The sequence below is a fragment of the Coturnix japonica genome, chromosome 1, assembly GCF_054131305.1.
Source record: "Coturnix japonica strain WE chromosome 1, WE-NBRP24, whole genome shotgun sequence".
In the NCBI taxonomy this organism is placed as follows: Eukaryota; Metazoa; Chordata; class Aves; order Galliformes; family Phasianidae; genus Coturnix; species Coturnix japonica.
Window position 1 is genome coordinate 132,954,648 of NC_140663.1, and position 14,529 is coordinate 132,969,176.

Sequence of the window (14,529 nt, forward strand, 5' to 3'; positions counted from 1 at the left end):
CTAAACTTCAAAGCCAGTATTATGCTACCTTGGCAGCAGTGTCCCGTCGCCTCCTGCATTACTCTGAACCACTCTTATGGCTGGTACTCCATCTGCCATTAACTGCTTCAGACAGAGAGGATTCAGCAAATGAGGATCACCCACAACTCTGAAAGTAGAAAACTGGAACTACAACAAAAAGATAGCTTTATATATTTTTCCTTGAAGACGGTATGTAGTCACCTCAAAATACGAACGTGGCACATCAGACACAGCACACATCCATTGATACAGAAGTCTGCCTGAATCAGACGTGGATGTCATTCAAATTATTGCAGTTCTGACCTCGTTATATCATTCAATTTGCCTTTATTGCTTCCAGTGAGTATCCTCATGCCCTGTGTCTGAACAGCAATTTAATCCATTAGCAAAATTTAAGTGTACAGTGGTCACTTACCATTGCTTGTAATACACCATATGAATTTCCTTGTATCCTATCTGTGTGTTATTATGTGCTGAATGACAATTTTTATTTAAAAAGGAATTCAGGAAACAAAATATTACAGGCATTAATAAAAGTTTCTGGAGTGACATAATAATCCCATAATACTTTAGTGAGTTGAACATGAAGTGACCGTTGAACACCTTATTACTGCAGTCAGAAATCGAGTACTGTAACATAACATGTAAGCTAGAGAAATCAGATGGGTTAACAAAGAAAACACAGCGTTCCTTGAGGGGTACATCTGGTTGTTGTGGTTGTAGGAGCATGTTTTCTTAGTCACTCAGCTCGATAACATGTCTAATGATGATTTACAAGGAAAAAAACACCTACTTTATTTAAAAAATAAATTTAGGTGATATCCAGTAATAAGTAGAAACTAAATTTACTCTGAAAAGGATAACCAGAATAGAAACCACCAGTTGATTCAAAGGCTTGGGAACAGCTCACGTCATTCACTAAGCAGTCACGTGGAGCCCACTTCTCCTTCCTGCCGGCGCAGCGGGGCCGACCTGTGTCAGTCCGTCCAGCAGGTGGCCATGTCCTCTTCAGGCACATACAAACCCATGGGGAGAGTCCCTTCATCACTCACATAATCATCAGTGCTGCAGTAGAAAATTAGTGGCTACATTTAAGTCATTATTTGAAGCCCTCAAAGCTTCCAGAGCGTCTCCCCTGGAAAATCCCATCTCCATAAGTCGTGCAACCTGAAACAGAAATAGCATAAAACTACTGAAACAACACAGTTTTACTCAGATGATGTGTGCATTACCTATGCAACAGTGTCAGGGATCACTTTTTTTTCCACTGATCAGCATGTTCAGAAGCTTATCTGTCTGAAGAGCGTGTGAGCACAGCTCTGCACCACCACAAAGACTTATCTGTGACAGCACGCTTAAACACACTGCCAAAGAGAGAGAGTGAGATGAGTGCTTTGTGATTTCTTGTTCAGAACCAGCCTTTTGTTGTGTTTTCAACCTTGGCCCAATTCTGAAAGAAGAGTGAAAGAGAAAGGAAACTTTGTTGTCTGTCTGGCATTTTTTCTGTTTTCCACTTTGGCACCTTACATGACAAGGGCAGCCTGACCCCAGGGCTCACTGCTCTTAAGAAGAACATGCCCTCCAAAGCCCAGCACTGACCCAATAGAGGAATCCATACCAGACAGGAAGACCTCTCCATGTGCACTTAGCTGTGCTTTGCTTGAAAATAAACCTGACTTCTCCAAAGGTCATTAAAAAAGCCCAAAACATTTGCTCTGGGTGGTTTTTACAAGCAACCTGAAAGCTACCCCTGAAACAGAGGCAGTGAGATACTTAAATTGGTTCAGTAAAATTCAGGGAAAGATTCCAAATGTTTTTAAAGCAGGGCAAGTCAATGATGTGATGGATGAATTACCTTGAAATGGGCACACTGGGAGAATCAATTTTGCTATCAGTAACCAGTTACCATTCTTCTCTGTAACAACATGTTCTTGACGCCTAACCTTTTCCTCTGCGCTAACGGATACTCAAAGTACCACAAGTTACTACATGTTAAAAAAAGAAGTACACACATCACATTTAATCTATGGTTAAATTTCAATTTACACTTGAAAATTGTGACTCTCCATTAGGCGCAAGTGAAAAGTCACAATGTAACTAATTCACTTCTATATTTAATCATTCAGAGAGGGGGCAGCATGCAGAATTAAGCGCGGCCAGGGGCAGCAGGAGGCACTCTATATCCTGCTCTTGCCTGCATGTGGGTTGTGAGGTGGGAGCTGCAGGCTCAGGAGTAGCCTGGTAGTCCTGGTGGCTCTCTGGAGGCTGGCATGGAGCCCTCTGCACAGAACCAAGCAAGCAGGAATGCAGCTGTGGCCCTTTGCATCCTGGGGCACATTAGCAATGGGTGATAGCATCTGAAATGCCTTTTGGGAGAAAGTATTCAGGACTTTTAATCTCCCATGTTTTAGCGGCTTACTGAGAAACACAGCCCTGCTAAGTGTGCCCGGAGGTGGGAGTTCTGGTTCTCTTGATCTAAATATGCTGCTATAAAATGTTTGAAAGCTGCTACCTTGGCTGCCAGAATATAAAAAACGCTACCATCTTTGTTTGCATTTCCCCTTCTCGTTTTACCACCCAGAGTCAGTTTCTCACCTTCTCGTAGAGAGAGAAACAAGTCGTTACTTTCAACATCACTGCAACATCAACCTGGATCTCATAACCAGTAACTTTCTGAAGTTCCCTTTTTCTGACTTTTCACCTAAGACAACTACTTTTATGAGAAAGAGGCCAGGCAATGGAAATAAAAGCTAACCACAGCAATACAATTCGGACGAAAGGTTTTTATGGCAGTGGCTGTGAATTCTAACCTTGTTTTTCAAGAAGCGGTGGATGGAGTTTCAATGCTCCCATTTGCAGAAACATCTGGAGGGTACGATGGGAAATACATTTTAACAATAGAAAGCTCTTTTTATCTGACTACATTTCAACCACAGAAGTTGAATCCAGCACCAGGAAACCAAGTTATACGCTGGTAACAGTAATTGAAGGTACTACAAAATCCACAAGATAAGCAGAGATTTTTTTCTACCAGACTTTGTTAACGCTCGCAAATTTGAACCTGAAGAACAGGCACAAACCTTGCACTGCTGCCATTAAGATGATTTACAGATTTATTAGCACAAATCTGACAAATCAAAGGTGCTTGGCTAACTCTCTACCTTGCAAGGCAACCAAAGAGCACTTCAGATAGCAGCAACCAGGTATCTCTACAACTTCAATGCATTGAAACATGTAAGCATATACTGAAGTACCTTCATACAGCTAAGCCCAGGCCAGGTTTGGGGTCAGAAGACAGCACAAGTTGGACTGACAACAGTTACATGAGTTCCAGCCCCACAGCACAGTCTATTCATACAGAATTTGTCACCTTATTCCCGGCACTGAATGGGCTTTTGGGCTGGTCAGAATTTTAGACTGGTCTCAGAAGGTGTTCTTTAGTGGGGGAGTTCCTTTTCTTTCTCTCTTTCTTTCTTCTCTTTCTTCCTATCTTTTTCTTAATATTTCTTAATAAGATTAATATTCAGTTCTTAAAGTTCCTAGTAAATGCTTTCTTCTGAGACAACAAACTATCTACAAAAGTCTAAGTCTACACTATAGGCCTAAACCTATACTAGGCAGAAAAGGCAAACTTCTCTGTGGCAACGGTACATGAAATCAGTCAACCATATAATGCAGGGAAACACCCTACAAGTGCCTGCTGCAGCCCAAGGCTGGCAGAGCATTTTTATTTCCAAACAGCCACATGACCAAACTGGAAACTTAAGCAGGAGATCTCAGTGAAGGAAAAGCTGTATGTCTACAGGGAAAATGATATCTATTTGCCATCCTTCCTTTTTTATTTTTTTTCTTGAAAAAGATATTAGTCCCGCTTGTGAAACTGTCTAACTTTTAAATATAAGGGCTGAAAAGTTGCACATAAAAGTAGTAATTCCCAAGTTGATATGCAACTTGGGAAAGACAATGACAAGTCACTGTCCCTGTATTGTGACTGTTAACTGAGATTTCTCTTTCTGCTGCTGCGTGATCAAGAAGTTGTGTCACAACAGGCAATAAAAGAACCAGAGGTAATGCTTGACAGCTTTTTTAATGAAATATTAAAAAATTACCTGTTCTTCAGAAACCTCGGTAGGTGGAGGCGTGTCTTGATCAGATGGGTGATGTTCTTGATAATTCTCATTGTGTCTATGACGTAAAGGAGGAAACAGTCTATTCCAGTTAATCATCCCACCCTGAAACCAGACACTGCTGTTAGTCTTTTCAAAAAGGACTACAGGTACTTTTACACATAAAGACCATCCACCCCTCATAATACAAAAGGCAAACATTTGAGCAAAACGCTTACCTCAAACAACAAGAGCTGCTGTAGCCTTCTGTGAAGTGAAAACTGGGACTTGTTACCTCTTTCCTAGCTACTGGACATGGTTGCTATAAGCTAAGGAAAAGTGCTAATCAAAGGAAGAAAGGATTGTCTTTTTTCTTGCTAATGCTTCGTGTTTTGCATACATTGTGGATGACATGGCTCACTACAGTGATAGGTTTCTGAGGCTGAAGAGCCTGCTCTCTTTGTGACTTTGTGCCAGACTATGTGCCTGGCAAGGGATGCCACAGCGTGTCCTGCATGTGCTTGCTTTACATGGGTATGAGTGAAATAAAGAAGCAGGGAGAAAAAGCAAGTATTCTTTTCACTGCATCCACAAAAACACACCAGGAAATTCAGAGCACACGCTGCTGATCACAAGCCCAACTTGCAGGACACTCGTGATAGACTTTCCATGCCAGTGATTATTTCTGTGACACCAATATGACTGTAACAGACTTTCAGACTTGCCTAACTTCAGTGCATTACTACCACTGCAAAACCTGGCTGTGCTCCAGTGCCAAATCATTTTCTGACTACATGATAATAACATAAATACACAGCAGTAACTTAAGTATGGCATAAATCACCGAACTGAAACTTTTAACAACTCAGCTTGAAGCCTTAAAACAGCAAGACATGAATGCAAAGTACAAGCTTTATCATTGCCGGGGAATGATCCACCTTCCTTTCATGAGCCTTCAAAAACATTCTGGAAGGGATGTGATATAACACCAGAACCTGCAAGTGGGCAAGAGCAGCACCACTCGCTACCTCTTCTTTGCAATGCAGTTGGTGTCCTTCTCCTCCTGACCCGCTCCCTCTGTTACTATGGAGAAGATCCCCCTCCCTTTCAGTATATATAGGACAAGGACTTCCTTCCTCTAGTTGCTCCATTTTAGGTCTGTGCTGTCGTTTCTCAGAAGACCTTCCTCTTAGGAGAGTTTTTTCTTCTCTCAGCTGGGGCTCTTCCTGTCTTTATGTACTCCTGCAGCATTAAAAGCTCTCTGCTTGATCAGATCAGCAGCAGCAGCTTAACCTGCTCCCAGACACACACACAAGAAAAAAAATCCTTTATTTCGTTTTCCTGCCCTTTCCTTTGTTCTCTTCCATTGTCTCCCTGAGAGACCCAGCCAGCCCAGACACCACAGGGGGCAGTGCAAGAGCACACTTGAAAAAGCAGCTGGGGAGTCATGAGATGTGACCTGTTAGCTTGTAAAGTGTTCCAGTCCCTTACAGTACAGTTCATCTTCCCTATGAAGATAAGCACCAGCTATGAGTCACCACTCATCTTCAGTACAAAGTTTCCACTACCAGCAATTTGGAGTTTAAGACACTATTACATACCCACATTTCTACTTTATGCGCTGCACTAAGCACCTACTTAAAAGGTTTTATCTTAAAGGATTCCACCTAAGCCTTGCGTTAGCCAAACAGTACAGTGCAGCAAAAAGGAGAACTGGTTTCTAGTTTAAACCTGGAGAAGGATCTCATACCTCCTACTGACAAAGCTGCACTCCTTTGTGGCCTTGGAAAATCACATGTCATGTACTTCCCCATCCCTAGTTTCCACCAGCTCAGAATTTTGAGTTTTAATTCATTAATTTTGAATTTCTGGAAGCCTACTAAGCTCTGTAGTTCAGCAACAACAAGGCACCTATGCTGCTTTGCCTGTGTGTGTTCTTTTCAAAGACCAGACAGGGAGAAAGCAACGCTTCCAAGGGTCACTCATATAAAACTAGTGGACTGAAAAATGGCAGCGGGATCACGGCACTTTTTTTGTAGCACCAGAATTGATAGAGAATAACGCATATTAAACATATAATCTACGATAAATGCATTAATTTATCATTATGCTGATGCATCCAAAGACTGAAATAAATGTACCTTTCCAGCTGTGCTCTTGGCTTCACCACCAAGCTACCTACTGCACCCTGTACTGCATGCTGATGCATAACACTACAAAGACATCTGCCTTTTTATCGTAAACTTAACAATACGTTTTAAATGAATGCGCACCAAATGCATTACCTGCAGTAAGAAATCCAAATTCCCTAATAAAGTAACTGCATTGTTTATTATGGATAACTGGATGATCTACAGATATGGATGGATGAATTTGGAACAGTTCCAGGCAAAGCTTGCTAACTCTCTCCCAGAAATAACAACCAGACTAGGCAAATTGGATCAAAATTCCCATGAAAGGATCCTTTTCAGTTGTCCTCAGAATATTTCAGTTACTTTGGGAAATTGTGACAAACATCAGCTCTTGACTATATTAATGATGAAAGAATATCTAAAGCACAACTAGTGAAGGCCAAAAGTCTTAATGCAGTGTGAACACTGATGTTCAGGATTAATTAAAACTTACTTCAGATGATCTGTTTCTCAACTGAGTATTATTTCTCTGTATTGAGAATACACAGTTCCCTACATGGTGTAGGGAACCTGCTTTGGCAGGGGGGCTGGACTCAATGATCTCTAGAGGTCCCTTCCAACCCCTACAATTCTGTGATTATTTCCCAGACTGCACCTAAGCCACGTGCATTATGCTTCTTGATCTGTAAATGCAAGGAAGTTGTTTCTCCTTATGGGCTTGCCTCTAATCACATGATGGACATATACAAAACCAGATTTAAAAGAGCAGAGATTGAGGGAGTTGCAACAGGAACTGCTACTGTGGACTGTTCCCTAAACATAAGAAAACAGCAGGAACTGCCGCTAACGCCTCAGATCCATAGAAAGTGGAGATCAAGGCTAAGGACTTCCAGTGTGCAGGGTAACTTCTGGACAATGTTACTATCACAGCAGAAATATACTAAGATCTGGTTTTTAATTTGATTCAAAGCAAAGAGCAAAAAATGTCTTAAATTAAACCAACCTCTCAAATTCCTGTTAAAATGTGCAGAGATTTCCAGATCAACATTCTGCCTTGTCTCCAAGACATTATTCTGCAGACTTTCTGTTCACAACGTTATGATACATTCTGCATTAGAGAGGTTTTTGACCATGCTAAGACACTTACTCTGAGAAAGGTCAGGAAGATTTCACATGAAAATATCCATTCTGTTGAATTTACTTAAGCAATTCTTCTAAACCATCCAATAGTCCCTACTGGAGAATGTGAAAGTATGCCTTTTACAGGAGACTTGAAAAAAGCTAAAGCTGTATTACCTGTGATGGTAACCACAGTCAACCAAAAGTTCAGAACACCAAGCAAATCCACAGTGATGATGCAGGTCTGAGATTAAGGCCAGAAGTCAAAACAGTGGCTTAGAACCTGGACTTGTACTCAAAAGCAGCTAACAACCAGACCGGTTCAAGATATCTCACAGATGTTTCCAACCACAGCTCTTTCTAACAAGTCTGCTCCCAGGCTGAAGAGCTGTACCGTGACAGAGGTGGCCCTCAGTACAAGCAACAAAACCTTCTAGAAAGCCTGTTGGTGTGCTTAGGATCACAACTGATAAACCAACTGCTTTCCCCAGTCAGTGCTCTGGGCACACAGAAACCACTCATCACGTTACCCACACAAAGGTAAAACTTACTGTTCATGCCTTCTTTCTTAGTCCAAATCTTTCACAATCAACTTTGTAAAACCTTTCTGCTCCTCTGCCAGAGGAAGGCAATCACTGGGAAAACCAGTCTACAAACTACCATTCATACAAATATTTTGTACAAACTGGTGGTTGGGCCCTGAATTCTGCCTGCAACATAGTCTTCCACACGTCATCAGAGAAAACTCATGTCAAAAAGACAGCTTCACTCAGTAGCTAAAGAGAAGGATGATGGACACATTTAAGGAGAGGTCTATAAGCCTTACCCACTCTATTCCTCCTACAGTTGCAATTTTTTAACTAAAGAAAACAGTAGTTTCCTTTGATGCTTGTAGTGCAATGACTGGGTGAACTGGTTGATGGCAAATTCTTTGTGACTATCTGACAGGAGACAAACAAACCAACAATGAGACCATCTATTGATCTCTGTTATATCACTAATAAAAATGGATTAGGAAAACACTGGTGATGTCAGAACTTCTGTTACAGGAAAACAAATCAGTCACAAGCTTCAGGCGACCAAACAATGAGAGGGAGGACTGCATTAGGAATGTGTAAATGTAAAGGAATGTGAGAATGGCATCTATCCATGACAGAAAATAGTATAAGGAAATACTATATGGATGAATTATTCTTGGTAACCATCAGTACTTAAGTTGTTAGGTCACATCCTTGATTATTTCTTTTTTCCCCTAAATGGTGTCTAGGACAATACTGTTTACAAGGAGAAGAGTATCCCCTTTTCCTACCAAACAAGATATTCATATCAGTCCAGAGCTAGCAAATGTCTGATTGTGTAACTTTATGAAATCCCAATTACACAACTATTTTTTCACACCATCTCCTTACTCTCTTTCAGAGAAGGCAGCTCTGAATGGGAAACCCTGCTTCCCGTTTACATACTTACCGTAGCATATTCTTACGCAAAGTCTGACAAATAAATACGCATTACAGACCACTACCAAATATTCACTGAAGGAACTATCGCGTGTGCTTGTATTACAATTAGATAAATTTCAATAGAATTGAAAATGCCTTATAGAAGTCCTCCTGATAATTCTTCATGTGGTTAAGATTTTTTGATAGTGCTATCGCATGTACATGGTTAATGCCAACTTGCCATCTGTTTGCACAAACAGGAAACACCTCCTGATATCTGTCCTGTTCACCTTTTCTTAACACAACAACCACAGTAAAAAAGAAAAAAAAGAGAGAAGAAAAAAAAAAAAAAAAAGGAAATTGCTTTGCATTTCATCTTTAAAAGTAACATCTTTAGAGTTTGCTACTCTGCATAGAAGCCATTACTTGGTGCAGGTATAAATGCTTCACTGATATAAAGATTTATTCTAAGAAACAAAAAAGAATTGCCTTTCAGACATTATCTTTTCGTTAAAAATATTGACCCCAAAGTATATGTACAGATAATATAAAGAAAAAACATAGCCGCGAATGACACACTGATACCAGCTGCCTCAGCATCTGAACACTGTAAAAAGATCAATGGCAATGGTAAAATTTCCAGTGGACTTATTAAAATGTCTGGCCTGTCTCTTTTTGTGAGGTAAAAACTATTCTGGGGGTTTATTTCATCTTAAACTTTTTTTTTCTTTTTTCCCCCCAACCTTAATAACATTCCTTTTTGAAAGGAGGCAGGAATGTAATCATACTTGTGCTGTGAGCATCACTTGGAACGATGGAAAGAATTTTTCACCATGGAAAGAAGTGCAGCAATTTCTAAACATATTCCAATTTCCTCTGGAAATTTATGCCACAGACAAGTCTCCTTAGCCCAGAGACTCTGTCTCCAACTCTTATTTGCTGTATCCTGAGCTTTGATGTCTGCATTCTCCCAGAGGAGCTCGTGTGTCACAAAAATTCACAAATCCACATGTGGTCTTTTCTGAAGCCTGATCGGTTATTTCCTTTGAAATCCAGGAGGAACACCTCAGTCTGGCCTCTGAAGCAGCTAGAGAAACAATGGAAGGGACTTCAGCACAGGCACGAAGCATTCACAGTAGCAGATGCCAGAGATGCCAAATGGGAGGCCTATCTGTGCCTTGGGAGGTGAGTGGGCATGGCTGATTCTGCAACTGTGTTCAAGGGAGGTGTAGGGAGTTTTGACTACTTCTTAGTGTACTCATGCATGCCCAAGCATTTGGCCTTGTAGTCTGCTTGCAACACATTACAGGAAAGGGTGCTGTTATATGACTCAGGCACACAACTAGCTGGTAGTAAGTGAAAAGCTATGAAGGTGCTCCTCAAAACTGCAAGTTAGCTCAGGACAGTGGGAGAGTCAGATAGCTTTGCATTCAACTCATTACAGTATGGTTAAACACCTATTCTGTACCAAACTGCACGTTGTCGTAACACTCACATTTCAGTACCGTTGTGATGCAATAGCTCAGCTGGAAACTGATGGATTGCTACACCAAGAAAGAAAAACATTTAATATCAGTCAGATGCTGAATGATGGCATTTTTGAGAACAGACATTAACTCGTTCACCCAGCATTAGGAAAGCGTTGAGCAGGGCTCTCATACTTCATTTGCACTAATAAATAGGGATTTTTAACCTTGTCTAGGCAGGAGAGGCAAGGTTTCAACCACCTTTTCAATGCATCTCCATTTGTGGACTTTCCGACTTCACTCTTGCATGCTTGTATCAGCTGCAGTTCATCCAAACTGGGCTCTGCAACATCACACATGTGGTCACATCTACATCAGCTATCAGTCATAATCACAACCCAAATTTTAAGTAATTGAATGATTTGGAGCCGTTCTTATGTTGGTCCTTCAGTATCCGCTAAGTGAGATAACCAGGGTGTGGCAGTCTGCTGTGCCAAATGCTGAAGGCATTGAAGGAAACCATCTGTTACTCCATTTTAAACATTTTAGACAAAACAAAGGCAGTTCTGCCCCTTCTTGTTTGGTTCTTTGGATGCAAACCGGTGACAAGTGACTTATTAAAGCATGATGGATGATTAGACAGATAATACCTCACTCACTTCCTGTGCACAAACATTTTCAAACATAAGTGAGAAATTAAGAGTTTCAAAACTGTTTTGATTTGAGAAGCTTAGCTAGCAAACACTGGGTACAAAGAAACCTCAAAACCAGATTCTCCAATACAGTAGCATAAACACATACTTGGGTACATAAGGGGCCAGTCTACCAACACATAGGAGGAAAAAAAAAAAGAAAGATTAGTATCCCACTCAAGGGAGCAAAGATTCAATTGCAAATGAGAAGAGCTTCCATTTGTTGACAACCTAAAGTTAACATTCAAGGTGACATACTGGCAATACTGCTTGGCAAAACCTTCCCATCTTTAGTGCTTCAACAGGCTTTAGAAACCACCAGTGACACAGCTCTGTAGTAGTTATGAGCTATTATCAGAGTTCCAATCAGAAAAACTGAATACCAAGATGGACCGCGCACTATCTGAAATACAAGCTTCTCATCTTCTATGAGCTATGAAAGAAGGGACTCAGAGGAAGAAATGACTTCCAAACAAGACTCTCTCAGTGCAGATGAAAGGCAACAGAAAAAACTACTGACTTCTCAGGCCCGAAACTGGATGTCTAATTTGGCTCGTGCTAAGCTGCAGGTGGAAGAACACAAACAACTAAGAAGAAACTTGCCTTCTGTGGACGGTGAGAGAAGAGATCAGACAACAGAGAATTCAATGCTCTCAAAATGCTTGGGGATATTTTTATGCCATGAGCTTTTTAAATGGGGATTGCCTCAAACTCAGTTGTCAGAGTAAGAGAGCACAGAACAATCACATAGGAGAACAAACATAAGCTCTATTTGCTTCATTTTGCTTTAGGAAGCAGTCCAACCATTGCTTCTGTAGGGAAACTGATTACAAACCCTAACTCAAGTTTAATCATTGCCTAAAGGCTACAGCTCAGAAGCCCAGTCAGACAGAAAGAGAACTGAATAACTGAGTCCAAGAAGAAAATGATAGTTCAATGTGAGGGCAGGAGTGCTACTGAGGAGTAGGAGTCAGACGCAGTGAGCCTTGTGACTCTGACAACTGGCTGTTAATGAGACGCATTCACCTTATTCTAGTAGTACTACTAGCGTCTGACAACTCATGGAACTGCTGGTTTCCATGAAGAAGACAGAAAATATAAAGTATAGAAGAAAGAAAATATAAAGTATAGAAGAAATAGTCTGGATATTAATAAAGCTCACCTTTTGAAGTAAAAATAAGCATTATTCTCAACACAGAGAAAACATTAAAACATTACAGAGGGAAAAAAAAAGCAACCAAACAAACTAGATTCGGAAACACCAAAAGAATGCCAAAAAGCAAAGGATGAGTTAACAGCTCAATGAGGTCTGAAAAAATATAATTTTCTTTGCAAAAATGGAAAAGAAAAAAGGTTGATGGTATGTCCAGAACAAACAAGGGAAGATGGAGTCTCAATTTAGCCACAGTGATTATTGCTGCAGTGTAAATAGGTTGGAATAAATCCCTACATCACTTATTAACAGAACTTATAAAAATATGATGTCAACTCTGTAGAAACACAGCTCAGAGATCAGAGCTCAAGTAACTCTTTTATTCTATGAGTATCCCACCTATAGTTGTGTTTAAAATTTATAGCAATGTTGTAAAAGGCACTCCCTATTCAATTATGCCACAAAATCCCAGAGTACATATAGGTAACACACATCAGTTGGAATGGAAGCCTAATCAGAGAAAAGGTTTTTGCGTCACACTAGGCTGAAAACCTCCCTCATTTATTCAGGTGAAGTTGTCTGGAGCAATGATACATACATCTACGGGTCAGTACGAATGAGCTACTTCCATCTAAAGTTCTGTGAGACTTTCCAGGGCCCTGGAAATGTGCAAAGGTTGCAAGACACCTTCAGGGCCCAAGAGGCCTCTTGAAGCACTTGTTGGTTCTCAAGCTTCTCAGGCTATTTCAGAAGACTTTGCTAAAGTAGCACCTCTCTGCGTCAGTGTGAAAATGAAATATGTTCAGATGCGGCTCTTCTTTGAGATGGCAGAAATAGACTGCCTGTATATTCACTGAGGGATTTGATTCATGAGTAAGGACAACATTCCTAAGGAGGAATTCTTGTCTTAGGAAAGTCATTGCTCTGTTAAACTCTGTTTTCTGAGGTCAGAAGTTTACTACTTAAATATAACCAAAAGGTAAATCAGTGATCTAGCCTCGGTCCTTAGCTCACAAAATAAGTAAGTTGCAAATTTCTCAGGATATGAGACGCCCCATAACAATAAAGACACTCAATGAATCTCCCCACAGAGCATCCCTCCAGTGTCCCAGGAGGAAGACATCCAGTGAGCGAACAATTAGGGGAAGCAGCATTGTTACATTAGAAGTCTGGTCTCTGCAAGCAGGGGAATCAGAGATATGAATCAAAGGGGGTCTGGCCTCACTAAAAAGTACCAGGAGTTGGAACAGAAAAACAAAGACAGGAGGGAAAAGACCCAGCCCCCTGCCCCCCCAAAAAAGCTTAAAAGTAGAGGAAATGGTAGAAAAGGTTTTCATATATTGCTGTAGGCTTATCATAGACACTTGAACATCTCAGTGAAACTCTCTTCTGAACCAGAAAGTTAAGAGAAACCAAGATGCAGGCAACACTGTCTGCAACATGTTCAATGTGAATGAAGGATACCGAGAGCATTTTTTTAAGATGAATGGACCAGGATTCATTCTCCAATCCCGTATACAGAATGGGCACAGGAATGAGCTCTAAAAGGAGAAGTGGTATCTAATAGCCAACAGAAGGTGCTGACCACCTTTTCTGTAATCTTCCACAACCTTCCTATAACCCTGTGATATCAGTGCAGCCAGCAACACCTCGCACGCACTCCTCCCTCATCTACTTATAGTTTGGTTATCTGCAGCCTCCCTCCAAGCTTGTCAGTGGGAAGTGAAAGTCAGGCTGGCTCCCATCTAGCACCCCAGTGCACACATACAGCAACTTCTTCCCCTTTCCCATCAGGGCTTTCATTTGGGTTACAGAAGGATAAACTTCAGAAAAGTGATGGGAAATGAGACAGATTCAGAAATGCAAAAGTCAGGAGAGAAAGACCAAAAAGTCCCATTGATATTACCGCATCAAAAGGATAAAATAGTGGTTGAAGATATCAACTACCTCCTGTTTGGAGTGAGAGAAAGGGAAGTTGCATCGATGCCTTCAGGATGCAGTACAAATGCCAACTGATGGGTAAGATGTGACAAGAAAGAATTTTCTCCAAAGCAAAGAAAAATGCAGAAGAGGAAACACAAAGTATGGGAAATAATAGAAATGAAGGGGAAGAGATGAAAATTTGGGAGGAAAAATGATACAGTGAGGAATAAAAATGTGAAAATGATACAAAGGAAAGAAAGAGATCAGATTTACGGAAAAAAGGGAAAACAAGTGGATACATTACAAAAATAAGAAGTCTGACAGAAGAGAAAGAAAGAATTAAGAAACTAGGGTTTAAAAAGCAAAACATAGCAGGCAGCTATTTTTTGAGGGTATGAATACATATGGCACACATCTTATTTCACTGCCTCAGATGGAGGATGGAGGTGATGTTTGGTAATCCCCTGTGACGAGTTCA

At 40.7% G+C, this 14,529-nt stretch overlaps 1 protein-coding gene across 4 annotated transcripts in view; it reads right to left on the minus strand.

Annotated features, from left to right (window-relative positions):
• Positions 1-331: 331 nt before the first annotated feature.
• The window catches only part of UBAC2 (UBA domain containing 2), an 87,236-nt gene continuing 73,038 nt past the window's right edge, over positions 332-14,529 (minus strand). For 3 of the 4 annotated variants that reach the window (XM_015851527.3, XM_085535853.1, XM_085535873.1), the window contains 2 exons: positions 4,131-4,253; positions 332-1,188 (listed from right to left, as the gene is read on the minus strand). In XM_015851527.3, coding sequence (XP_015707013.2) covers positions 1,081-1,188; positions 4,131-4,253 — 231 coding nt within the window. In that variant the 3' untranslated portion in view covers positions 332-1,080. Of the gene's footprint in view, positions 1,189-4,130; positions 4,254-9,265; positions 9,905-10,312; positions 10,362-14,529 lie in introns of those variants that run through there. The other variant, XM_085535866.1, reaches the window with a different exon arrangement.